Here is a 28000-nt window from a genome sequence, read left to right on the forward strand (position 1 = left end):
TGAAAGGGGGGGGGGGAAGAAGTCAGAGGGAAAACTCATGAAGTGAAATCAAATTCTTTGTTCAGCCTGGGGGAGGGTGAGAACAGGAAGCATCAATAAAAACCAAGGAGAAGAGGACAGGTATAGTACAGTACAGACTGATCGGTTTCTTCTGGTGTAAATATCCTCTAAAGCACTTGACTTGACAGACATGGTCATAAATTAGACAATAATGGTAGGTGCTGCTGAATAGCTCTTTGTAAATATAAGGAATGTCTTTGCTTGTGACTGCTGCTATTCATATAAATGGTGATTTACTAGGAGATTTACAGTCTAAAAACAGAGATGCTGTGAAGGCAGTGTGGTAAAATTACAGATTAGCCTCCCACTTTTGAGCATGCGCGCGTGTAACTGCAGGTCAACTTCTTTAAAGTATGGCACAAAAAAAGTTTGTGAAATATAAAACTTACTGATTTAGAAAAGCAAACAGGTATCTCATGACGATGATGATGGTACGAGGAAGGGTGATGATGATCTGCTGGATGTGGTGGGCTCTTTCCGCAGATGATTCAAGCTCTGAAACAAGAAATCGACAAACAAGCATTCAAACAAATAAACCAAAAGCTCCACATTTAAAATATATACAACTGTTCAAAATCTGGGGTTGGTAAGACTGATTCATGTTTTTGAAAGAAGTCTCACCAAGGCTGCATTTATTTGATCAAAAATACAGTAAAACAGTAATACTGTGAAATATTTTTACAACAATTCAGTCTTCAGTGTTGCATAATCCTTCAGGAATCTAAAGAAAAATATAAATTTTACTGACCCCAAACTTGTGAATGGCAGTCAACTATTAGCCTCAATCCCAAAACAATCTTTTGTATGTTTACTTATGTTTTACTTTTTACATTCTCTTGCCAGACATTTTTTGTTTCCAAAAGCAAAATATAAGAAACTGACAAACTGCTTTGTCAAATTGCAAAGACGAAGCCAAGCACCAGTAGAAACATACAACAAATACCAGCAATCCATGGAGTAATACCAGGTTTAATCACTCCAGTGACATTTCGACCTATCCTGCAGCTGAATGAAACACTCACTGATGGTGGAGATCAAATCCAGGAAGCGCTCCTTGGGGAACAGAGGGTTCTCCAGCCCTCTGAAATACAGCTTGAGAACACCAGCCACAGAGTTGATGTCACGATCGCTCTGATCATCAACCAGTGGGTCCTCACCTGAAATAAATGGTGGAAAAAATAGGGATTATAGGAGAAAAATAGACACACATACACACACACACACACACACACACATTCCTAATATATAATAATAAGTAATAACGTAAAGTAAGTAATAACACAATTAAGTTAAGGGTCTACAAAATAGGGATTTGTCTCTTTCTGCTCCTTAGTTCCCTAAGCTTTACAAGAATCCAAATTCAGGCACTAGCAGGCACCTTAGTATATTAAATTTTTTTTGCTGATGATTCAATTACCTGTGACACAATAACAAGGTTGCACATTAAAACGTAGCTATTTATCAACAACACTGCTGTGTAACACCTAATGACTGATATCCTTACGGTATCATTTGTTTTGTTTATCTTGCATCTCTCTTGTAGCTGAAATTTGCACTCATCCTCCATATCTGATGAACTGAGAAACTTCAAAAGACATGACGACAATTCCAGTAAAAGATTATCTGACCAGTTATTCTGAATGTCCAATCTCTGTATTATTATTTTCAGAATTTACTATTTCAATTTACTATACTCTTTTCTGTTATCATTATTAAGCTCTTATTCTTTTTTTATTTTCTGGGAATTTCTAGGTAGTAAACGTTTCAGTGCAAATCGAAGGATTTTGACGACGGAATAGCCTTAGAAATGGCTTATATAATTTAATACATCATTTGTCAATATCAAAACCAGGCAGATGATTGTTTGTATCTGCAAACATGAGCTAAATGGAGAATCAATTTGTTTCACAGGAAAGCTTTTGTAAATCGAAATCCTGTTACCAAATTTAATTTTCTGATGTTATTTACACCCTCTGCTCGGCAATGATGATCTGATGTGCGGAAGAAACATATTTACAGTTTGGAAAGTACATAAACAAAAATAACTGAAAAATAATTACAGTTCATCTCTAGGGGACTAACCTCTTTCAAATGAATTTTTAATATCGTTGACTTCCACCTGAGATCCAGGAACTCGGAATATGCCTTGTTGTTGCAGCCCTGGAAAATGAAAAGAAACATGAGTCGAAAACTTGTCAAGGCATGATATTGCATTATTTCCAGCTCAAAACAAGATGCGCACATGAGGAAATACAACATTTCCCTCTAAAGGGTTCCTTAATTTTTTTTTGGTACATATGAGTTGCTAAAGAAGTTCCAATCATTTTCTGAGATTTCATTGGATCCTGAGGGAATGCCTGTGATCTTAAAGCAATAATCTCAAAGAAAGAGTAGATCAGGTTCCTTGTTAACAACCTTTGAGCCAGCAGAGAGAATAGAATTTATAGCATTATTATTTTCTGCCTTGACATCCATAAACATTTATAGTCTCTAGCAGAATAATAAATCATCAATCCATTGAATACTTAGCAACCAAACTGATGTCATTCTCGAAATTCACTAACTTCAGCTTCACCCTGACAGATGGACTTTATATGGAACTATTTCCAAAGTATCTCGGGATCACTAAAACTTACAACAGATGAGTCCTTATTCTAATTAGCATCTGTGTCTCACTCTGGTTGAGAATGTTGAGCACTCTGTGAATGATAAGGGGATGTGTTGTTTTTGGAGAGCTCTCTAATGGTTTCCAGTAGCTCCTGAGTCAGCATGTTTATCTGCAGTCAATTAGCGACCTTTCCTTGAACTGCTTACCATATAGATTAATGTATCGTATACAGCTCTCCACCACCAGAGGAATGGGTTGACCTGAATCCTGAAAGACAACAATCATTACAAAATGGCACCAGTTTTAAAGCTGTGGCTGAGATTTAAAGGCATAGTTCAAAAATTGACAGTTTTTTTGATCATTTACTCACACTCATGCGACCCAAACCTGACTTTCTTCTTCCGGGGAACAAAAAAGGAGATATTTTGAAATTTTGAAGATAGTTTTGTCCAAATCAAAGTCAAATAAAATTGGACCTAAACAACTGTCATTGTATGGACAAAAACAAGAACATTTTTCATACAAGTTTGGAACATCACGAGGGTGAACAAATGATTTCCTTTAAAGGTGCACCTGCTCATTTTTCCCTAATTAAAAAGTAAACAAAAAGCACTAAAAATAGCATAAAATAAACCTGTTATATTTAACATGGAGCTGATCGCATCACTAGGCGTCCATGCTGAGATCACATGACCAGATAAAAACGACCTGCTTTATCAATATAATCTATCATGACATGTTTTCTCATGGAATATGAATTTATATAATTAAAACAGCTTTTTCTAGGCTACTGCTATGACTGGAGTTTTACCTCATGTGAGTACACATTATTTAAATTTTATTGTATAACTAAACAAATTGTTTCAACACATTTGTGTATCATTAGATGCAAATTTAATGATGATTTAGTTATGAATCTACACAGATATTAGATGCAAATCTTTTTTAAACCGGAAAAAATGCTTGGTGCACCTTTAAATAAGTAGTTAACATTTTCTAAATGCTTTAAAAATAGGTAATATGTACATAAAACTAAAAAATGAAAAGTATTTTTTCATTGTTTTAGTAGAAAATAAAGCAAAGCATTAAGCATGTCTGTCCTCAAGGGCATAACACAATAGCAAAGGCTGCTAATAGCAATTCATCTGAAGGTCGCTACAGAAAGCTCGTTAGAATTTCTCTGTTGTGGAAACTGTTGTGGAAAGCAGCAATGACATGTCATTTGTCTAAGCAAATGTATTACAACCTTATCTGAAAGGTAAAGACAGTCCATGCCTGGCCCTATTCTACAGTACCTGACTGCGGGTACGAGCATTCCGTCTTCCCCTAGGACACAAAGCAGCGTAGAGCAGAGCAGAGGAGTGAAAGAGGTGAGAAAATCACAGTTAGAGAGGAAGGGACGACAGAATCGCCATGGAGACGACAGTGTCGTCGTGGTGACTGGGTGGAACAGCATTAGGGCGGCTGCTGGAATGGCTTAAGATGCAGTAAAGGGAGGCATGTGGAGAATGTGATACCCTTCGGCTAATTTTCTCTTCTATTTATATGTTTTTAAACAAAATACTTTAAATCTAAGTGGTAATTGACCACGTAATTGTGTGAATTAAGCATTAAGGCAGTTCCTTAAAAACTACTGGGCCCTGCTGAGTCTGTATTTAGGCAGGAGGGCATCAGCTGCCACCCTTATCATCTGCATCATCGCCACCTGGCGAAAGATGGGAAATTAACAGAAGCAAATAGAGGGTGTGAGCGCACGAGTCAGTGAGAAAAGATAGACAGAGCTTCAGCCATCCCTCCAGCCCACCAGGGGGCGCTGTTAGCACCAAAGTCAGTGGGTACCTTAATGAAACTCTCCATATTGCCGTTAAACAGCTTATGGTTATAGATGGAACGAGGCCTTGGTTTCCGCAATTTCTGTGGTTTCGGGGGAAGGGTTGGGGGTCTGAGGAATGGAGATGGTTAGATGGAACAAAAACACACACAAAAAACCCTCTGAATGACATGTTATATCAAAGACCTTAAAACCTAAATAGCCAAACCCTTTCCCAACTATTCGACTCTTACTTATGTCTTCATTTAATTTACTTTAGACTGTTTAATTCATCGTGAAACTTGCTAATTAGAACATTATTTGGAAAGGCGATTTGCAAAGATTAATTAAAAAACCTTAAACTCACTTCTTCTGTAGGTGAAGCTGGATCAAGAATGATTCGCGTGAACATAGACGCATTTAGGTAGATTGGGGGTGCATTCCCTTCAAAAACAAACGTAATCCACTGCGTCTTCAGCGGCTCAGATGTCGGGAGTAAATGACAACTGCTATATTCATTATTACATCCAACAACAGAACACCTCAATCGCTTAGGAGCCATTCTTGTGTACATCTGCTCCAGAGGTGAAACAATGGCGGACTGATGACAGCTCACTCAGGGCGGGTCTAAGGGTAAGACACCAGTCCAGTCTGTGCTGAAACGTCATTGTCATTTAGACTATCGTGGGAGGGGCCTGTTTTTGTGACGTCACACAGACAGGCATCTGAGAAAAATCTTGTTTTTTTATCATTTTAGGGTGGTTGTGTACACACACTGCCAACACACATTTCAGTTCAAACTACTTGTAAAAATGCATGTAGCATCCAATGACCCCTTTACAATGAAGTTTCCAAAAGGGGTTTTCACAATGATGCCATAGAAGAACCATTCTGGGTTCCCCAAAAAAACCTTTCAGTGAACAGTTCTGAAAATAACCTTTTTTTTTTTTCTTATGAAGAACATTTTAATAATCTAAAGAATTGTTTTCCACTATAAAGAACCTTTTGTGCAATGCAAACGTTCCATTGATGTTAAAGGTTCTTCAAAGAACCATAGATGTCAATAAAGAATCTTTTTTTAAGAGTATATCATAAAAGAAACATTTTAAGTTCCCCAAAGAACCTTACAGTGAACAGTTCTTTAAATAACCTTTTGTTTCCAAGTGTGAAGAACATATTAATACTCTAATGAACCTTTTTCCACTATAAAGGGCATTTGTGCAATGGAAAGTTTCCATGGATGGTCAAGGTTCTTCACGGAACCACAGATGCCAATTAAGAACCTTTATTTTGTTTTTGAAAATGGAAATCTCATCATCAGCACAACTCTCTTACCTTGTAGTTCCACATTCGGCTCTTTCTCCTAAAAAAGAGAGTGGAAAGAGGGAGGAGTCAGAAATGTCATTATTAGCATGATCTCATGCACTGGGTTCTCAAGCTCGGTCAGAGCATACTGAGGGCTATCGTGAGAGTGGCCAGCACTATTGAAGACGAGATGAATGGGTGAGCAGCCACACAGCGCTTGAGACAAAGAGGATCACTGGTCACCGTAGAAACCTCGGAAAGGGCCCTGCGGGATGTCAGACGGCCACAGAAGGGAACTAAAGGGGGCTAAATGAGTGAGTGAGTGTGTGTGCTTGTATTTGTGGGTATGAGGGTGAGTAAGAGTGGGTGTGCATCCAGGGATTCATTTCACACTGGTGACACTGAGCGATGTCTGTGACGGCTCACTAGGTTCTTTGTCCCAATGTCCAGTGCATTTAAAAGGGTTCCCTGGTATCTCCATGATACAAACAATGAAAAAATATACATGCCCACAAACCAAAAAACACAGGAAGGTCAAAAAGAAACAATATAATGCAAGAATGCTTCAACTACCAATTTTTTCAATTACAAATACAATAAATAAATAAACTAAAGTAACTTTTTTTTGTTTTCTAAACAAAATGTAAGCAGTGCTTCCCTGTGCAAAAGTCACCTTCACAATGTTAGAGTGTAGTTGTGTTGATGCCAGGGTGTTGCTAAGGTGTTTTAGCATGTTGCTATGCAGTTGCTAGGATGCTCTGGGTGGCTTTCTCTATGACACTGTAGTCCTAAGACAAGGCTAAGATTTCTCCTTTAATGTTGGTATAGGATTATTCTTCCAATTTTAACTTGTAAAATCTGACTACTTTAAAAAGTAAAAGCACACCTCTGCCCTACAAGCTGCATGATTTGAGAATCATTCATGTCAACAAATTAACGATAATAGTGATTTTAAAGCTGCAGTCCGTAACTTTTGGCGCTCTAGCGGTTAATAAACAGAACTGCGTGCTTCTTGCGGAAGAACATTGTAGCCGGAGCTACTTCTCTCTGTTTATGTCTATGGCGAATCACGCAGGTACTGGGCTACTCCGCAGCGGTACCTACCTGAACCAGTCTAAATAGTCCGAATATAAACACTTATCATAGGTGTACCGTAGTGATTCAGGACAAGCCAAAAACACGGTTTGGAAAATGGATTCATGGTGTATTCGCTTATTATATACATTTTGTAAATTTTTAAGACAAAAAAAGTTACGGACTGCAGCTTTAAGTACACAAATTTTTAAAAAGCGTATAAAATTAATCCAATAAAAAAAGATAACGTAATTGAAAAAGTGGGAAAAATGACAAATAAGTCCCCAAATTACACATCTCTAGAGCACCTGCCCATAAAGCAGACCAAGTTTTTCCAATTCTGAATCACCATGTAATGAGGTGGAACCACTAATGTTTCTACATGGGTACTTTAGGGATGTGAAGTGGGCCCTCAAATCATTTCATTTCACTAAATCTGCATATCAAATGTTGTTCCCATGTGCCTTTGCTATGCCCTCTAAAAACTGAAAGGCTTTTGTCGTGCCAGCTGAGGAGTTGAAAAAAAGTCTCAAATCCTTTCCAATCACATTTCTGGATAGTGGTTTGGGAAGATCTGGTTTACACACAGAACATTTGCAAATCAAGAGAGTTTATTCTTCTACATCACTCATTTAAATAAGCGTCAGCATTTAAGCCAGGTGTCTGGCACCATGGCAACCGCTGATAACATAATGAAGAGAATTAGATGTGCCGAGCTAATTGGCTTAATGGATCGAGGATCAATTAGGTGAAAAATGTAAAAACATGGGCGGTACCGGCAGCAACCATACGTGACAAACTCATGTATATGCACTAACGCACACACCTTGGCTAGCCTCGAGTGTCTGGTTTTACTCAGCCGATGAGGTGAAGTGTAATTGAGCACACAGTCTGGTGAGGGGAAGAGGGTAGGACTGGTCAGCGATCATATACGTGGATGGCTGGACTCAGCTGGGGCATCCCACAGTGTGCCGTCATTAGATTATGAGCTGCTGCACAGGCAGCTGCCGAAATACCCCCGCTGGTGCCACTAGCTGATTGATTGGGCGTAAACTGCTCGTAACCGAAGTGACAAAAGGCATTATGGGAGATGCGGCCATGAAAGCAGGGTCTTTATAATCATCTGACAACAAAAGGACTTATACTTAAAGAAATATTCAAGGTAATTTTCAACTATGTCTATGGACTGCATCTGTGTCCCTCAGTTGGTAAAACCAAGGAGTAAGCAGCATGTTCACACTAATACACGTAGAATGGCATATATTTATAATTTTTTTTGTTAAATCACTTATATTAATTATTTATACCCCAAAACAGTTTCATAACTTGCCAGTCTTTATTAGATAACAACTTTCTTTAGGCATTTGCTTCAAAAAGTCTTTCACTACAACATTATTATTTGCCTGAAGAAAGTATTTGGCATTATCTAGTAATTCTACAAAATCTAAAGTGTGGGACTTTTTTTCACAGTATTAGCTGTGTCATACAATGCAAAAGTAACTGGGTTTATGTTTTAGCTAGTTGTGATATCAGTTGAAAGATTGGATAACTTTGCGCAGAAGGGTTAGTAAGCAATCATACTTGCATTACGTTAACACGTGTAAAAGATTGTGTTATGGTCATATATTAAATGTTTAATCCCCATTTGTATTAACAAACTGAGGGATAGGTCAAAAATATTGTCTACGGTAATCCACTGTGTAATATAGATGTGGAACATACTGTAAACATTAGGCTGAAAATTACCCTCTATATTCCTTAAGGGTAGTTTAAAGCTTTTTTCCCAACAATAGATGACAGTGAAAATCTGGGATGTTTTTTTAATTTCAATAAATTAAAATAATTATATACAATAAAATATATGAAACATATATACATTGTATTACATATTTTATATATATATATATTACATATAACATATAATTACAATAATATACAATATACAATAATATATATATAACAAATGATTGATTAAAAAAATTCCAGACTGTCATGGAAGAATGACATAAAATAAAGAAAATAGTATATTTTTAAATAAATCTTATCTTAAATAAGTCACTTGACCATATTAAAACATTGGTACAAATGAAGTTCACCATCAGCTCTACACAAACTTGTGGAGTTCATGGTAGTTCTGCCAGCTTTAAATTACACAAGCAGACACAAAACAGAAGAATGTTCACTAATGGTCTTAACCTTTTGGTCCTCACTTCTGTATCTTGTCCAGTTAGTTTAGATACATTCATTATGCAAACTTTTTGAGTTCACTATGAAACTGCAACTTTCAATTTTATATCCAACAGTGACCAAAGTTGGAATTAGATGCCAGCGGCTTAGCTGACGCTAAGCATTTCCAGAGAGCGGAGAGAAACTTATTTAATAAACAGACAACTCACCTTCCCCCAGAGTCTGTTTCAGCAGGTCATGCTTGGCCTGCAGCTTAATGATGAGGTTACTGCCATTCAGGTACTCCTTGAATTTCTGCGACACAGATGAAGGCGTCAGTGAGCTAATGGTTTTAATTGGATGTGACTAAAACAGGGCAACAAAAAAACAGATTTCGTTGTACTTTAGACGCCGCAAATTCAATCTGTTCCAATAGGAGGATTTAATTTCCGTCTCATTGGTGAGGCATGGGCCTTGTCACGAATGCTTTGCAAATCCACGTGTGATGATTGAGTTTGGACAGATAGATAGGACAGGCCGAGTAAACTTTCATATCAGTCTTTGCAAAGACGATTCTGATGAGAACCATGTATTAAAAGATCTACTGATAGTCCAGAGATCCTGAAGACCTGGACTTCATCTTAATCTTAAAAAAAGTATTATGAATGGAAGGTATCAGGGTTTGCCATATTATGTCTAAAATAACCAATAATGAGTGTCAATCAAATAAAAACTGAATTAAATACACATGCCGATTACTCACAATGAATTGCATATATCACCATATGTCATATAAAACTGTCCATAATTGTGGTCCCAGTGCTTATGGCCTGAGAAAATAAGACAACTCACAGTGAAGTAGAAGACTTCTGTCTCCTGTTGATTGGCTCGTCTCTTAGCAATGTTTAACTTGCTCATGTAACTCTCGGAAGCCACGGATTTGATGGACTCCGTGGATCGGCTGTGCTGGAAGGCATCTGATACATCAAAGTCCTCCACTGTCAGCATGTCTTGTAAGGTCTGCATGGTGGCATCCAGGGTCTTGCGCACCTAATTAAACATAGCAGGGACTCAGTAAGGTGAAAGAGAGATGAGTATGAACTTAGGGAATATAAGTTATGTAAGATTTACACTACACTCTAAAAAATGCATAAACCCAACTAACCCAAATTTTGGGTTAAAATTTTAATGTAAAAATTTAACCCAACGGTTGGGTTAGTCCATATTTGACCCAAAGTTGGGTTGAAATAACCCAGCATTTTTTAGAGTGTACCGTTCAAAGTTTGGGGTCTGTAAGATTTAAAGAAATTAAAGAAATTCATACTTTTATTCAGCAAGGATACATTAAATTGATCAAAAGTGACAGTAAAGAATGAATGTCCTTTTGAAATGTCAATTTTTTTTAAGAATTCTGAAAAGAAGTATCTTGGTTTCCACAACCATTTTAAGCAGCATAGCAGTTGTCAACATTGATACTAAAAAGAAATGCTACTTGAGCACCAAATCAGCATATTAGAATGATTTTGGAATGATCATGTGACACTGAAGACTAGAGTAATGGCTGCTAAAAATCCAGCTTTTTCATTACATAATTGAATTACATTTTAAAATATATGAAAATATAAAAGTTATTTTAAATTGTAATATTATTTCACAGTATTGCCGTTTTTACTGTTTTTGATGGTGAGCATAAAAGACTTCTTTCAAAAACAAGTCTTACCGACCCAAAACTTTTCAATAGTAGTGTATATTTCTGGATATCTGACAGTAACGCAACTTAAAAAGATATGGGGATTTGTAGAAATTGTGAGAATTACTTAAAGCATCAGTTAGTATAAGTTTAAAATTACACCCAAATCAGTAATGATTCACACTATATGCCATCCAGCAAAAGTGTATTCATGAATTTGTAGCAGTCATGGAGTAATACATGGACATCTAAAAAATTAAAAGGGAATTATGACAGTTTAAAATAAGAAAGGAAGTCACATTGTGAGATATAAAGCCACATTGTGAGATGCAACTCACTATTTTTTTCCTGAGGTGGAAACTAGCTTTCATAATTATATTACATATTTCTGTTGTATATATTCAAAAATATATACAATATTGTTATAATATAAAACATATCTATTTTCTAACACACACACACAAAAGTGTTGGCAAAATTGATATGTCTCATATTGTTGTCATATAATGTTAGCAGGGAAAGGAAAAAAAGAAATACTTGCCCGACATAATCAAAAAATCTTTATTGTTAAACCCTGGAATATATTGTGGGCACTTTTATAATACTTTCAAAATACAAATTTCAGTGCACACTGTAGTCAAAAAAAGTGCTTATTGTTTGCAATAACAGGTACATGCCTCTGTGATATATTCAAACCCACAATACGAGCTTAAGAATATTGAGAGACTCAAAAAAAAATTGATTAAACTTTCAAATAAAAGTATTTGTGTAGTACACTAGTTCAGAAAACATCACTGGAAGAAAAAAAAAGTGTAAAATGAGCTTTAACTTTGTCTGCACTTGCATCTATGTGTCACTATGACTCATATACGCCCACATTCTTAAATGTGTTGCTGCTTACTTGAATGCTTATGCAGGTAGAGTTATTAAAACCTCAAAACTGAGCAATGAAGCAAAGATCTGAACCTATTTTGAAGACAACCAATGCAGCCAAACCACAAGTGACATTTGTATATATACTGTAGTGCTGTATGCAGCTCTGAAAATTCCTAAACCTCTATACATTTGACTCGGGGACCAAAGATCACTCACACCAATGTATGAAATCAAGGATCGTCTGAATGCTGTAGTGAATGGTGTGTAAATTGGCCCCAGGCCCTCACAGATTAATGTGGCGCATTTCCTATATGACATAAAATCATCAGTTACAAGCTGGTTATGAGACACAAAGTGATAAGGGCAAGATGAAATCATCAATACACACAGACGGGAGCTATTACAAAGTCCATTAGCACCTGCATACACTTAGTTGGTTGGTAATGCGGTTGAGTTGTGTTTGGCTCTCCCAATACAAAGAATTACCCCCACCGAAGACCAAACATGGAGATAACCGTTCCATTCAAAAAGAAACGCACCATTAACAGATGAGAATGCTAATAATACACTCTCAATTTCCAGGAAAGATTGCAATGAGTTTGAGTGCTAGGCTCAAGTATATTCTCTGGAGTGCTTTAAAAATGGTTCAAAAAAATATGTGAGTAAAGCCGAGGGCTCTTTGAGTGCTAAAGACTCATGTGAGAGAGGCAGTTGGGCTCTCTGCAGAGTGATGACTCACACTAAAGAAGCTGAGGAATCTTTACACTGAGCAGGTGTAATAAAACTGAACAGTTTGCAAAGCATGTGGTTGCAACAGCGGGATCTGTATAGCATACAGATCTGATGTTAAAGTCAACAGGAAACAGAATTCACAACCTATTTTACTTCTATAATATGATGTCAGTTTCTTGAACCAGAGGGACTGAAAAATATAAGAAGGCTTGATGACATCAGCCCAAAAGGAATTTTGTTTCCTTCAAAGATTAAAGAAGACACACATCCGGACATTTCACACTGCACTTAACCCTGGGTTATCATTGTTCTAAACCCTGCTTTTAACCCTGGGTAGAGAAATGCAAATATGCTAAATGACCCAGGGTTAACTATTTCAAGTGTGAAAAGCCTTATTTTTTATCTTCAGAATAAAGGTGAAATCACCTTTACCATTGTTACACAAATATTCACGAGCAAATTCCAGTCATTACAATAGGAATCCATGCAATCAGGAATTTCATGTGTGAGAAGGATTTCCCCACACAGATTTCGCAACAGTTTCAGGTTGGTCACACAAATTTGCTGCACTGACCATCAGAAAGCCCACAAAATTTCACCAAAATTTGATTAATGTGACATGAACCGATGAATCAAGACGATTTTAGAAAATAAATAGGGTTAGAATTTCATTAGTTTTATCTTACCGGTTCACCTTATGGGTCCACTTTGTAGTTTGTTCTAGCAAAGAGCTGCCCACTTAGACAGGGTCATCTGATTGACACTGTAAATCAACCAACTAGTTCTTTTGTATGTTTGGTTTAAATCTGAAATCAGCCATAACTTTGAGAACAAAGTGGATTATACAGCTGTGCTCTAACAAGCTCTGAATATTGAACCACAAAAACTGTGAATCAAACAACTAGATCTTCCATTGAAGTGTTCAGTGTGGCTGCCTGGTGCCATATCGGTAAAGTTACCTTACCGTAACTTTGTTTCTCAGCACACTGATAAAGACCTGCGCACTCTGACTTTTTGGAAATAGGATAAAACCAGTCAATCAGATTGAAGCTAGCGATTATTTTAGTGTGCAATATGAATCAAAGTCAGTGAATGGTCTTTGGATGTGGCGTCTGAGGCTAAGACTAAATAATTATTACTGAGAGGTGGATACCATGATAACGCCCATGATAAAATGTTGCATGTAGTAACTGTGATCATTCTTACCTCCTCATTCTCAATCTTGAGCGTGGCCAAGCGGGACTGCAGCTGGTGGTAACGCATCAGAAGTTCAGTCTGGACGGGCTGCTGAGCGCTCACCTGGCACACCTGAGATGCACAAAAACAAAACAAGTTTATCTCTGTCATAATCAGTGTTGGGGAAAGTTACTTTTAAAAGTAAATACCATATTGTGTTACTCCATAAAAAAGTAACTAATTGCATTACTTAGTTCCTTTCCATATGCTTATGGAAACTAATGCATTACGTTACTTTTGTTACTTTTTGTAACCTGAGCTGGATTTGCTTATTTATTTTTAATAACAAAAAACCCAAAAGTTATATTCTTGGCAACTGTAAAGGCCCTTTCTGTCAGGGTCTGGCGTCTGGTGTTCTCCCTCTCACCACCAGAGGTCGCCACTTCCCATCCTCCCGGACTCCGTTACATTGACTCCACACACCTGTGCACACACTCACTCGCACACAGCTGTTGCCCATCCTGAGGGCTATTTATACGCCTTCCCTACGCCTCTCTGGGCGGATTATTAATTGTTGTTACGTGACTGATGCAAGCTCTAAGTGGCCGTATTGTGTCAGATTCCGTTTTCTGTTCTGAGCCTGTGGTCAGATTCTAAGCTCTGTTTGTGTTTCTGTTTTGGTGTTTACTTTGTTTTTCCCTGCAGTTAATAAAAACCTGCATTTGGACCCAGACCCCTGTTTACACGGTGTGTTCCCTTACCGCGCCGTGACAGAATAATCCGCCAAGCATGGGTCCAGCAGGAAGGTTCCTCAATGTCCGCCAGGGAGACCGGTGCATTGAGGATTACGCCAGGGACTTCGTGGGAGTGGCTCGCCAGTCGGCGACGGAGAGGACCTGCTCACTGGTCTGTTTCTGGGGTGGCCTAGCCGAGCCGTGGAGAACCGATGAATCAAGACGATTTTAGAAAATAAATAGGGTTAGAATTTCATTAGTTTTATCTTACCGGTTCACCTTATGGGTCCACTTTGTAGTTTGTTCTAGCAAAGAGCTGCCCACTTAGACAGGGTCATCTGATTGACACTGTAAATCAACCAACTAGTTCTTTTGTATGTTTGGTTTAAATCTGAAATCAGCCATAACTTTGAGAACAAAGTGGATTATACAGCTGTGCTCTAACAAGCTCTGAATATTGAACCACAAAAACTGTGAATCAAACAACTAGATCTTCCATTGAAGTGTTCAGTGTGGCTGCCTGGTGCCATATCGGTAAAGTTACCTTACCGTAACTTTGTTTCTCAGCACACTGATAAAGACCTGCGCACTCTGACTTTTTGGAAATAGGATAAAACCAGTCAATCAGATTGAAGCTAGCGATTATTTTAGTGTGCAATATGAATCAAAGTCAGTGAATGGTCTTTGGATGTGGCGTCTGAGGCTAAGACTAAATAATTATTACTGAGAGGTGGATACCATGATAACGCCCATGATAAAATGTTGCATGTAGTAACTGTGATCATTCTTACCTCCTCATTCTCAATCTTGAGCGTGGCCAAGCGGGACTGCAGCTGGTGGTAACGCATCAGAAGTTCAGTCTGGACGGGCTGCTGAGCGCTCACCTGGCACACCTGAGATGCACAAAAACAAAACAAGTTTATCTCTGTCATAATCAGTGTTGGGGAAAGTTACTTTTAAAAGTAAATACCATATTGTGTTACTCCATAAAAAAGTAACTAATTGCATTACTTAGTTCCTTTCCATATGCTTATGGAAACTAATGCATTACGTTACTTTTGTTACTTTTTGTAACCTGAGCTGGATTTGCTTATTTATTTTTAATAACAAAAAACCCAAAAGTTATATTCTTGGCAACTGTAAAGGCCCTTTCTGTCAGGGTCTGGCATCTGGTGTTCTCCCTCTCACCACCAGAGGTCGCCACTTCCCATCCTCCCGGACTCCGTTACATTGACTCCACACACCTGTGCACACACTCACTCGCACACAGCTGTTGCCCATCCTGAGGGCTATTTATACGCCTTCCCTACGCCTCTCTGGGCGGATTATTAATTGTTAGTAGTTGTGTTACTAGTTGTACTACGAGTTGTATTAAGGCTCCAGAAGCGGCGGTGCCCGCTCTCAGTTCCCCCAAGGCGGCGGCGTCCGCTCTCAGTTCCCCCGAGGCGGCGGCGATCGCTCTCAGTCCTCCTGAGGCGGCGGTGCCCGCTCACGAGCCTCCCGAGGCGGCGGAGCCCGCTCACGATGTTCTCGAAGCGGCGCGGTATCCGCTCTCAGTTCCCCCGAGGCTGCGGTGGCCGCTCTCAGTTCCCCCGAGGCGGTGGTGGCCGCTCTCAGTTCCCGCGAAGCGGTGGTGTCCGCTTATTATGTTCTCGAAGCGGCGGTACCCGCTCATGATGTTCTCGAAGCGGCGGTGCCCGCCCACAAGGCTCCGGAAGCGGCGGGGTCCGCCCACAAGGCTCCTTCCACCGGCTCTGCCCCAGTCCCCAGGTCCCCCGCTACCACACGGACCTGGGCCCCCCATCCCTCCCCCTACGCCATCCCCGCTCTGCCGTTCCCCTGGGTGGGCGTCTGGAACGTCTGGAAGCCGTTCCTTAGAGGAGGGGTCCTGTCAGGGTCTGGCATCTGGTGTTCTCCCTCTCACCACCAGAGGTCGCCACTTCCCATCCTCCCGGACTCCGTTACCTTGACTCCACACACCTGTGCACACACTCACTCACACACAGCTGTTGCCCATCCTGAGGGCTATTTATACGCCTTCCCCATGCCTCTCTGGGCGGATTATTAATTGTTAGTAGTTGTGTTACTAGTTGTACTATGAGCTGTATTAAGTGTTGTCACGGGACTGATGCAAGCGGCGGTGCCCGCTCACGAGGCTCCAGAGGCGGCGGTGTCCGCTCGCAGTTCCCCCGAGGCGGCGGTGTCCGCTCTCAGTTCCCCCGAGGCGGCTTGGACCCAGACCCCTGTTTACACGGTGTTTTTCCTAAACGCGCCGTGACACTTTCACACCAAAAGGGAAATGAATAAGCCTCAGCCTGAAGGAAGTGCCTCTGCACCTCACTCCCATTTTTTTCTTAACACAGGGGCAAGAGAGATGTCACTGAATAAATGGGAATACAAAGTAACTTGCGTTATTTATATGAAAAAGTAACTCAGATATTTTCTTGTAAATGTCAAAGTAATGCATTACTTTACTAGTTACTTCGAAAAAAGTAATCTGATTACATAACTCACTTTACTTGCAATGCGTTACCCCCAACGCTGGTCATGTTTTTTTGTTTTTTTATATCTTGACATCTCTTAGATTTTCAATAAACATTTAGTATATTATTATTCTTGAAAGGACAGTTCAGTGAAAAATTTATATTCTGTCATTGCTTCCCCTCATGTCTTTCCAAACCCAATAATTATGTAAATTTGTTTTTTTTTACACAAAGCTAATGTATAACTTGCAATATAAGTTATATAGACCACTTCAATTGAACTTTTACGGTATTTTTGGATTATATTTCATTATATTGAAACTTTTGTGTTCCACATGAGAAAGTCATACAGTTTGGAGGGACTTGAGGGTGAGTAAATAATAACAGGATTTCATTTTTGTGTGAACTGTTCCATTAATAAGATATTATTAGGTAAGTTGAAGGCTTGATACCTCATCTCCCATGTGCGGCAGAAACTCAAAGCGCATGGGCGGGCAGAAGACCTGATTGTACATGTCCATGATTTTGTGCTTGTCACTGCGAGGGTCCAGGTTGTCCACAGCGTTTTCAATGATGTCCAGACCCTCATGGCGAGAGGTCTCCAGGTTATACTCAGCAGACAGATACGTCCTTAATGTGCGCGCCAAGCTAGCATGATATCCGAGGTCACAGCACTGTGGAAAGAAGAAAAATGAAGGATGAGAGATAAAATATTTCACAGCAAGCCTGAATGACATTTAGATGAACAACAATCCAATCTTTCTTCCTGCAAAGACAGTATAAATGAAATTTTATTTGCCAAAATGTTTCCATGGTGATGCCTATTTTTAGCAGTCATGAGATTTCACATTTCACTCTAACAGGACGAACTGCAAGTCAGGTAGCATCTCCTGTATCTCCATGGATCGTAGTGTCATTAAAATGACATGATCTAAATGAGTGAATTTCCTCCTGCAGAGAATCGAGACCGTCAGTATCTATAATTAGAAGAACAGGCGCAGTGGGATATCCTAGCTAATTAGTTTAAATGTGCAACAAATGTGCGACTAACCTCTTTTAGCAATGTGGAGCAAGTTTAAATTAGCTTCAGGGAAACTTTAAACCTCTATGAGTCATTGTGATTAGGCAGTTATCGCTCTATTGGACTGTAAATCCATATATTATGCTTTAAATGGTTTGAGTGCAAACACTAGACAGCCATAGCCTGTGGCACAATCTATTTAGCATTACAAAGCCACCGGAGAGGAGGTGTACGTTGGTGAAAATGTAGCACAGTAATATCACCAAGTTTAGATTCTGTATTTACACATTCTTGGCCCAATAACAGCACTGGTTCACATTCTCTGCATTTCCTAATAATCGTAGATCATTAGAAGTAAATCCATACTATTTGAAATTATTTACTGTGTTCGTCGGTAATACTGAAACCAGTATTTGCCCTAAGACAAACATATTTCAATCTAAAACAGAAAACCACTGCTTAACTTCTACTGTGTATTGGGGTTAGCAAGGGTTGCCATGACCGAATTGTTTGAATAAACCTGTTTACCTTCAGTTCACTGTCAGTCTCTCTGAAAACTAAAAAAAACAAAAACATGACAGACCCGCCCTACTTCTGACCATGCACTCTTAAATGTAAAAGGTTTACCTTTGTATGTCTGGAGATGCATTTTTCTGTGTCTATCTTAGAGAATTATTTTTCACTGATTGGGTTGTAGATTTGGAAATGACAAAAAAGGGATGTTCAAAAGCAAAAAACAAAACAAAATAAAACAAAAAACAAAACAAAACCATACCAAACAAAAACACAGAACCAAACAAATGTAAGCAATAAACAAACAAATAAATACATACAATTTCTTACTTCTGTTGTACACAAAAGGCGACTTTTTTTTTGGTCCAATGAAAGTCAGTGGGGTTTAAAGGCAGAGTAAGTGATTTCTGGTAGCCAATGTTGATATTTGAAATCACCAAAACAAACACGCCCCTACCCCAAAAGGGTCTTGCCCCTATTTTGATAGCTCCGCCCCACATATACGTACGCAACCCAGGCAACAATTAGTTCTGTGAAACAAAGCAAAACCAATGTTACACCATGTCTACCCAATGTTACACCGTGTCTACATCGGACGTGAGCGGTGCGGCGCAACAAATCCCCGACAGAAAACTGCTGCCGGGTTCTATTTATGACGTGCTGACACATTTCAAATGGTTTTCAACGGTCGTTTTATCGCGTCCAGTGTAGGCAGACTTTAGTTGTTGTAGACACGGTGTTACTCACCTATTGAGAAGAAACAAAGCAACCTCTGCGTCCGATCGCAGGCCTCCGCTCCTTGAGTTCTCTCCAGCGCTGGAAAGCTGATCCGATATTTACACGGGTCCTACTTCTTGCCTTATTGTTCCGCAGACGTTTTCCTCTTTTGTTTTTTTATCCGCCATCTCTATCTTTCTGTCGCTCGGCTCGGCTAATGTCCGTCCCATGCACTGAACGCGCTCTCCTCCACATCACGAGTAGACACGCCCCTTATTGCTGATTGGCTACAAGTTTGTTTTGCGATTCGGCCCGAATCAGTTTTCTAAAGTGTTTTTGAAAAATCACATACCCTGCCTTTAATGTAGTTTTGGACCCAATGACCAATGAGAATGTTATTCTCTGTGTTCACCAAAGAAACAAAATGATGACAGGGTAAGTGATGATAAATCATAACAGAACTCATTTGGGGTGAACTATCCCTTTAAATAGAGTAAATGTAAAGCCCTCCTGGTTTCTTTGAAGCACCAGTACCATGGGTTGTGGCACTTCTAATTTTTTGGAACAGCTAGCAAACCGTAATTTCTGGTACAAGGTAACTTGGCATCTTACTGTAATTCACCACGGCAGGCCACAAGTACCACATGAATTTCTATATACCCAATGGTGGGTGTGGGAGTTTTTAGTGAGTTTTGGCTTGGTGGTTTCTACCAATTAGTGGTTTATAGGTAAATCTATGTCAACAACCTAACTGAGAGTCCTTTACAGAGTTCTTCCAACTTTAACCTATTAACTGTCTTAGGGATTTACATCTGTTTCTATATAAAATAAACAGTATAGAACAGTATAATAACAGTATAAAAAAAGCCTAAAGGTTTATTGTCTGCTAATTTTTCTTAACAAAATGGTTACTACAAAGATTTACAAACAGCATGTGACTGCAGTAGTTTGCATAGAGCAATAAACCTTGGCTTAAAAGTTATCTATAATAGCTTATGTTTCCTCTTTGCTTTTTTGCTGTTATCAGAAGTACCAGTGTGTGTGTGTGGTTTTATGTTTTCTTAAATTGCTTCAGGATATCAGGGCATACTGATGGACAGCAATGTGACACTCTTTGCATCTCTCAGCAAAAATCACAGAGGTTCGGTTTATCTACAGTGTGTGTACAAATGCTAACACAACAGAGACAGCAGAGACGAGCCAGCGGGGGAAATATTTCAGTATATGTCACATCAGTCTCAGCAGATTTTTGATAGGATGATACCAGTGCGACCGACAGCCTGTTGCTGTATATGCAACAATATTTGGTCAATTAAATGCATTAAAAGGTTTTATGCGCAATTAAGCTAGTAATTCCATTTTCTTGTTATAGATCTGACAAAAATCATTCTGGTTTGGCAGAATAACAGTTTTAATCTTCTTTTGTGAAGCCGAATGAAGCTGCAAAACAGATTAGAAGGTTACAGTAATGGTGATTAATAATTCAATAAAAACACAAATACCAGAGGGAGAGGGGAATAAAATCAGAACACATATCCAATTCACTAAAAATGACATTCTAGCAAATGCAAAGCAAACATTTAGAGAAAAGAAATCAGGCAAGCCATATTAACAAGGAGACACTTCACCCACAATGCAAAGAGAAACAGATGGAGCCGAGCCCTCATCAGTTCAACTGTTTAAATCCCAGCTGATACACACAAACAAACGCATGCCTCATTGTGCATACTCACATCAATCATATCCGAAACATCGTGGATGTAATATTTCGCCACGACGGCGTTGGTGGCTGCCAGGTTCAATAAATAGTCGTTGCTAAAAGTATGTAAATTCCACAGAACAATAAATTGATCATTTAAAAAATGTAAATTCGGAGAGCATTAATAATAATATACATCATATAAGTTCAGTGTGAATTGAAAAAGACACAGAGACTGAGTCTCATCTGCAACGGCGTTGGTGGCTGTCAGGTTCAATAAATAGTCGTTGCGGGCTTTAGTGCATTTCAGTTTGTTCTCGGAGTACTTGGCTTGCCTCTGGAAAAGGGAAACAAAATGGAGAAGAAATCAGTTAATATAATAAATATTAACTGATTTAATATTCCAATCTACAATTGGAATATAACTGGAAATTCAAAAATGTATTTCCACATGATCAAACTAGTAATTGATAATCCTATATGGAGTAAGTTCTCACTATATCAACTTGACATTGATTTAAGAGGAATGGCATATGTATATTTAAAATTCATTAAAGACTTAAGTGTTTTCAGCTTTTAACAATTCATGACACAAGAAAAAACATTTTAAAAGTCGATATACAACAATATCAAACCATTATTATAGCCTACCGAAATTGTAATAAATGACATGAAATATTTTGAAACATAAAACACGTTACTTACCCCAACACAAATGTGACAACTTGCCCCAACCTGATATTTACAAAAAAATATGCTTGTCCTGAGAACACAGGGCAAATTTTTGGGTTCAATTTACCTTCACAAAGGTAACTTACAGGGGCTATTATAAAAGTATGATACATTTTCCATGCTTTTATTTTAATTTGGAGGATAGAATTCTGATGACTAGAAGACTGATTACTTTTTATTTTTATTTTACATTTAGTATTTAGAAGACACATTTATCCAAAGTGACTTGCATAGCATCCATTTTATCAGTCTTGCTCTACCTGGGAATCAAACCCATGACCTTGGGGCTGCTAGCACCATGCTCTACTGATTGAGCTACACAAAATCTTACAGAGATACAGTTACTGAGATAAGCCTTGTGACAACTGTCCCTTGAGGAAACTAGCCTCAGTCTCCACTATATACTAAATTACTATTACATAGTTTATTCAAAGACATAACATATTATATATTTTGGAGCGTACGGAGATCATAACTCACACTACACTAAAAGGTGGTACTAAAAAAAGTACCAGGTACCAAGTACTGTACCCAGTGGAAAACCCCCAAAAAGTGAACCGTACCGAGCCGTACCGTGCAGTGGAAAAGCGCCATTATATTACATATTGTAAAAATGGGCATAATATGTCACCTTTAAATGAAGAACAAACACCAGTGATTAGTACATGTAAGTTCAATTGAATTTAACAATTGAATACTGATCAAATGAGTTGAGTTCGATAGTGAATAAACAATCACTGTAATGAAAAGCAAGTATGACGGGAACAATATATACTGTAAGCTGACCATTATTTAAACTTAAGCATGTTGGTAACCAAATAGTCTCAGCTCCCATTGATTTGCATTGTATTTTTTGTCCATACAATGTAAGTCAATGGGAACCGAAATGGTTTGGTTACCAACATACTTCAAAATAACTTCCATTATGATCCACAGAAGAAAGAAAGTCATTCAGGTTTGAAATAGCCATTATGGTGAGTACATGATAACAAAATTTTCATTTTTGGGTGGACTTTCTTTAATCGGTGAATTACTACTTACAAAGCAGCACAAATCATTCCGGAGTTCAAATGAGGCCTTTTAATCAAAATGATTAGCTGGGTTTGTATTATAGCAATCGGTTTTAAGTTTAAAGATTACCAGCATATAACCTGAATAAATTATGCAGTATCTGTTTTTTTTTTCTATTGTAATATACACATTCAATCTAAAAATTAGGGCTGCACAATTCTGACAAAAATCATAATTGTCAGTTATTTCAGTCTACAATTGGAATATAACTGGAAATTCAAAATGTATTTCCACATAATCAAACTAGTAATTGATAGTCCTTTAAGGCCACTGAGGCTTGCAGGTGTGCTAAGATCACGCTGGAGTTTGCTAGCCTGCAGAATCAGGTCAGGCTGCAGAGAGAAACACAGAGCATCCATGGTTATAAATAGTGTGAGGCTGAGTGGCGTTCATGCCAACATCTCTACGCATTGCAGCCTGAAAAGGGGAGGAAGGGAGGGAGAGAGAGAAAAGCCGAGAGAGAAAGAAAGCGACACAAAGAGCAAAAGTGAGAGAGCGCGCACGCTGGCTAGTAAAGGAAACCGAATTCATTCACATGAAAACTGCCTCATGTGAAAAGCACAATATTCGTAAATGTTCATTTATACATTTTTTATGGTGCTATAGTCACTATGAGTTAGCTTCCTGTAAGTTCATAGAACCAACTATGAATTAGCATGAATTAGATGATTTACAGCTGAAGTCACTGACCTGAAATGTTGAATCTGGTTTGTGTGAGTAGTCAGCCATTCAGTCTCCAGGCTGTCTACAGTCTCACTGACCTCATTGTCCATTCTTAGATAAAGCTCAGCCCACATTCATTTTTATAAACCCATCCATCAGGCTTATTCAAACCTTAGTGCCTGCACTGCTTTTAAGAGCCGATGAGAAGGTAACTAGGAAGAAGTCAGGGTTTGTTACTAGGTGTACGGGAAATAAAGAAAAAAAATGCTATCATGATAGGGCTACACAATTTGGGGAAAAAATATAATTGGGATTTTACCTAATAAAAACTGTGATCATGATTTCAAATGTGATTTCAAAAAATGTATAGTGATTATATCAATATGACTATAATAATAATAATAATAATTGTTATTATTATTATTATTATTAAATAAAAACGGAAGAATTAGAAATATTAGTCTTGTAATATTTTACTGTAACAAAATCTATTACAATTATTACATCTAATACAATAATATTAATATTAATAATATTAATCTAATACAATTATTATTATTACTGTTATATAAAATTTTATTATAAATATAACTTTTATTATAAATAAATAAAAATATTAAACAAAATATTGCCATTGAAATATTTCACTTTAAAATAGAGTATTAAAATATAATAATAATAATAATAATAATACAAATATTAAACATAAATTTTTATATTAGTAATACATTTAACATGTTAATACGTTTATATAAGTAATACGTTTAACATATTAATTATTAAACGTATTACTTTTGTAATATTTCACTGTAAAAAATTAATTATATAAGAAAAAAATTATTATTAAATTAATTAAATGTCTTAAATGAAGCTTTTATTTCAAAGGAAAAATGCAGGAAATCATTAAAGCTTCTCATTTGTTGAAAAAAAGACTTGAAGAAAAGAGGATTTATAAGCACTTCTCATTACAAGTTTGGGAACATTATAAGTGACCCAAACTTGGAGCACTTGAAGAGAAGAGTTTGTGTGGAACAGCATTTACTGCCAATCGAAGCTCAGGGATTGCATTCGGAAGTTTCTGGTTTGATCCTCGCAAAGAGGTGTCACCATTGTGCTTTTGAGCACTTAACCAAGAACAAGGGCACTTAACTCAAGGTTCCTCCAGGGGGATTGTCTAATAAGAGTACTGAAAGTAGCTTTGGATAAAAAGACATTGGTCATGATGATGCAATGTGGGCTTTCACTTCCTTCCACAGTGGTTTTTGAAGGAAGTCAAGGAGTGACAAAGGGCTAGCTTTATTCTCCATTGTGCAGAGATAATATACACCACTTGAAATAACATAATCTTTCTCTTAAAGGGTCACAATCCTGCTTGAGAGTGTCGGGAGAAGAAATGAATGTGATTCTAGGCTGCAATGGCCCTTTGGTTTAATAAAAGCAGGGAGGCATTATGAGTCACTCTACTGAGCATTATGAGCTCTGCCGCAAGCTCACCAGAGTAATCTCACCTTCTCCTTCATCTTCTCAATCTTCCTGACCAAGCTGCGGCGCTGGGGTCGGTCCTCATGGCGCAGGAGATTGACGTTGAGGTCTCCAGATTTGCTAAACTGTTTCTCCTCTTGTTTCTCGGCCTCCTTCAGCTTGCTTTCTGCACTGATGCTCTCCGTGTGATACATGTGATACGTCTTCATCACCTGTAGGATGATATAAAATACTATAAAGACTAGTTTAACAGCATCACACTATATCCTAACCAGATGGGTAATGAGAAAATCTCTGTCATGTGAGTTTTTGTCCTAACTAACTGTGAAAACAAATGATATTCGCAGATAGTTTGATTTTCATTTCTGCTGTTTCACTTGGTTGCCCCGCCCACTCCAAAATCTCATTGGTCTGAAATCCTGCTTCAGAAAAATGCCATTTAAAATCCTGTCAGCGATGTTTTAAAAACATTTTTGAACAAGCTAATAATCTTCCATTATCCTGCCAAATTTCATTGACATTTTCACATAATTACACCAATGGCGTTTGGCATCAGTGACATCAAAACTGCACTCTAAAAAGTGCTGGGTTGGTTCAACCCAACTTTGGATCAAATATGGACTAACTCAACCGTTGGGTTAAATTTGTACATTAAATTTTTAACCCAAAAGTTGGGTTAGTCCATATTTGACCCAAAGTTGGGTTGAACCAACCCAGCATTTTTTAGAGTGTGTTGGAATACTGAAAGCACAAATTATATTTTAGATCTATGGTGCAGGGGAATACTTTCAGAAAAAAAATACACCACTGTTTAAAACTTTTATTCAGCAAGGATGCACTAAATTGATAAAAAAGTGACAGTAAAGACATTTATAATGTTACATAAAAATGTAAATATACTTTTTATTATTCAAAGAATCTTAAAGGCTGGAGTAAAATTCAGCTTTGCCATCACAGGAATAAATTACCTTATAATATATTAAAATAGAAAACAGTTATTTTAAACTGTAATGTTACTGTCTTTCCTGTATTTTTGATTACATAAACGCAGCCTTGGAGGAGAGTATTACCTTTGCGCATTAAACTGGGACAGAAGAAAGTAACAAACACTGAAAAAAAACTTGTACACTTCCAGTTTATGTGGGACAAAATCCTGAATTATACTAGAACTTTCATAAAAATGTAAATGAGAATATGTACTGCAGAAACAACCCAAGGCTTTAAATGTCAAACAACAAAATGAAACATTTCATAAATGTTATTCTCACATTTACTCAAAACGAAGACATCTATGATTTTCCTTGGTGATACAAAATAACTCAATCCTGACACTTCCTTGAAATGATCTCCAAACTAGTTTTATTCCAGAGAAGCTGTGCAGGTCTCAGTTGAGAAGGATCAGTTGTATTCCCGTCAGCTCTACAGAGCAGATCACCTCATGAATATGCATAGGGGTATGGACTTGGCAGCAGAAGTTTCCATAATCATGCCTCTTTCCACCAAGCCCAAGCCTTCCATTCAAGCCCGGGATGACAGAGGCTGAAGGAGGGGACGATCTAAGGACAATGAGATTCTGAAGGAAGTGTGTATGAAACACAAAGCTGATTCAAACAAAACCGCACATTTTGCAGACTCCGATGACAGAGCTCTCTGTATGACTGAGGTGTTCGCAACTATGTAAACTGTTTTACCTCATGTCTGATTGGTGTGACCTAGTCTGCTATTCAGCCCCATTATCCTCTCTGCTCAAACAATAGAACAGAGCAAGTGAAAGGGGAGGGGGGTTCACTGCACCATTGCCCAGCTTTTTCCCACTCCTTATAGCCGGCAGATGCCTGTCTGATGGTGTTTTCAATAAAACGCTTATTAAATCAGCCAGCCTGCAAGCGTCCACAGACTGCTCATCTGCACCGACCCTGACATTAATGTACATACACTCAGCTATTTCACTCTAACTTCACACCCACAGATCATCTGATCATTCCAGAGGAGGTCATCAAGTGCGTCCGCACGATGGCACTATGCATGCTTTTAGTGCTGCTTCCTCTGTGATTTAAAGGAGAAATGTGTCTGTGCTGCTCCAATATAAAATTCAACAGCAAAAAATAATTGTCTGTGTCCAGGTTTTCCCCCATTGTCCATTATTTGGACAAACAAGTAGTCCTGTCTCAAATTTACAGCATTGAAAGTTAACATATAAAACTGCTCAAACAAACAACACTTTGAAAGCACCACAGCCACCACGTTTACACTTTTTGTGGAGGTTAACCTATAAATGGCTATGGCTTTAACCAATAAAAGGACATGTTTACCCAAAATTTTAATTCTGACATTACTTACACCCTCATGTAATTCTCAAACCATAAAACTTTCTTTCTTTTGTGGATCACAATTGTGAATGATTTACTTTAGGGGTGTAGCAATCAAAAAATGCAAATTCAATGCACCATTTACTGAATTTAATAACTGATAATAATAACTGAAATAACTATAATGATATCCAATTATGTGTACATGTATTACCTAAAAATTAAATTTGAGCATCAAAAATGATCAAAATGTTATATGAAACGTGAATTGTACCAAAATCTGACAAATCATGAAAAAAAACCTCTAAAGAATCAAAGTCAGAGCAAGTATTTACAATATTATTATCTACACTCTTATTTCTGAATAATAAACTGAATATAAAAAAAATACAAATGTTACCTTCTATCAATATGACATACACTAATTTTCTAAGCTTGAGGTCTGTATGATTTTTTAAAAATGTTTTTAAAAGAAATTTCTTATGCTCACCAAGGCTGCATTTATTTAAACAAAAATAAAGTAAAAACAGTAATATTGTGAAATGCTATTACAATTTAAAATAACCGTTTTCTTTTCCAGCATATTTTAAAAATGTAATTTATTCCTGTGATGGCAAACTTAAAATCAGCAGGCATTTCTCCAGACTTCGGAAATCAATGTTGAAAACAGTTTTGCTGCTTAATATTTTTTTGTGGAAACAAAAAAAATACTTCTTTCAGTTTTCTTTGATGAATACCTTTATGAATAAGATCAACTGCACCATAAAATATGAACAATTTTAGTCACAAATACTTCAAAATATTGACATACACATGAGGAAGCCATGTTAAATGCTCTAAATTCAATACACTTACACCATTAGCTTTGTTCTTCGAACTAATATAACATGTTCCAGTCATTAAACGTTACACAGGATCCAGGCCCAATGTCCCTATAGTATTCCCTGATGGAAAAAGCTGTTTCCTCAGGCTCATTAGGAAGAGGATGCAAAGGATGTTTCTCAGAGAAGTGCAAGCTGTGTCTGGCTCCGGACAGATCACCAGCTCTTTTAACAGGGTCTAGTAAACATACACAGTCT

General features: G+C 37.9%; 1 protein-coding gene across 1 annotated transcript in view; it reads right to left on the reverse strand.

Moving 5' to 3' along the window:
• Positions 1 to 28000, reverse strand: part of srgap3 (SLIT-ROBO Rho GTPase activating protein 3) — an 85456-nt gene that overhangs the window by 12697 nt on the left and 44759 nt on the right. Inside the window, exons 5-17 of the mRNA XM_016565568.1 lie at positions 24639 to 24824; positions 20956 to 21001; positions 20699 to 20781; positions 17167 to 17388; positions 15023 to 15124; positions 9876 to 10073; positions 9254 to 9338; positions 5814 to 5841; positions 4508 to 4610; positions 2875 to 2935; positions 2143 to 2220; positions 1083 to 1217; positions 450 to 555 (exon numbers count right to left, since the gene is read on the reverse strand). Of these exons, the coding sequence (XP_016421054.1) occupies positions 450 to 555; positions 1083 to 1217; positions 2143 to 2220; positions 2875 to 2935; positions 4508 to 4610; positions 5814 to 5841; positions 9254 to 9338; positions 9876 to 10073; positions 15023 to 15124; positions 17167 to 17388; positions 20699 to 20781; positions 20956 to 21001; positions 24639 to 24824 (1433 nt within the window). The remainder of the gene's footprint in view (positions 1 to 449; positions 556 to 1082; positions 1218 to 2142; positions 2221 to 2874; positions 2936 to 4507; positions 4611 to 5813; positions 5842 to 9253; positions 9339 to 9875; positions 10074 to 15022; positions 15125 to 17166; positions 17389 to 20698; positions 20782 to 20955; positions 21002 to 24638; positions 24825 to 28000) is intronic.

This window comes from Sinocyclocheilus rhinocerous, unplaced genomic scaffold (genome assembly GCF_001515625.1).
Source record: "Sinocyclocheilus rhinocerous isolate Xijiao unplaced genomic scaffold, SAMN03320098_v1.1 scaffold963, whole genome shotgun sequence".
Lineage (NCBI taxonomy): Eukaryota > Metazoa > Chordata > Actinopteri > Cypriniformes > Cyprinidae > Sinocyclocheilus > Sinocyclocheilus rhinocerous.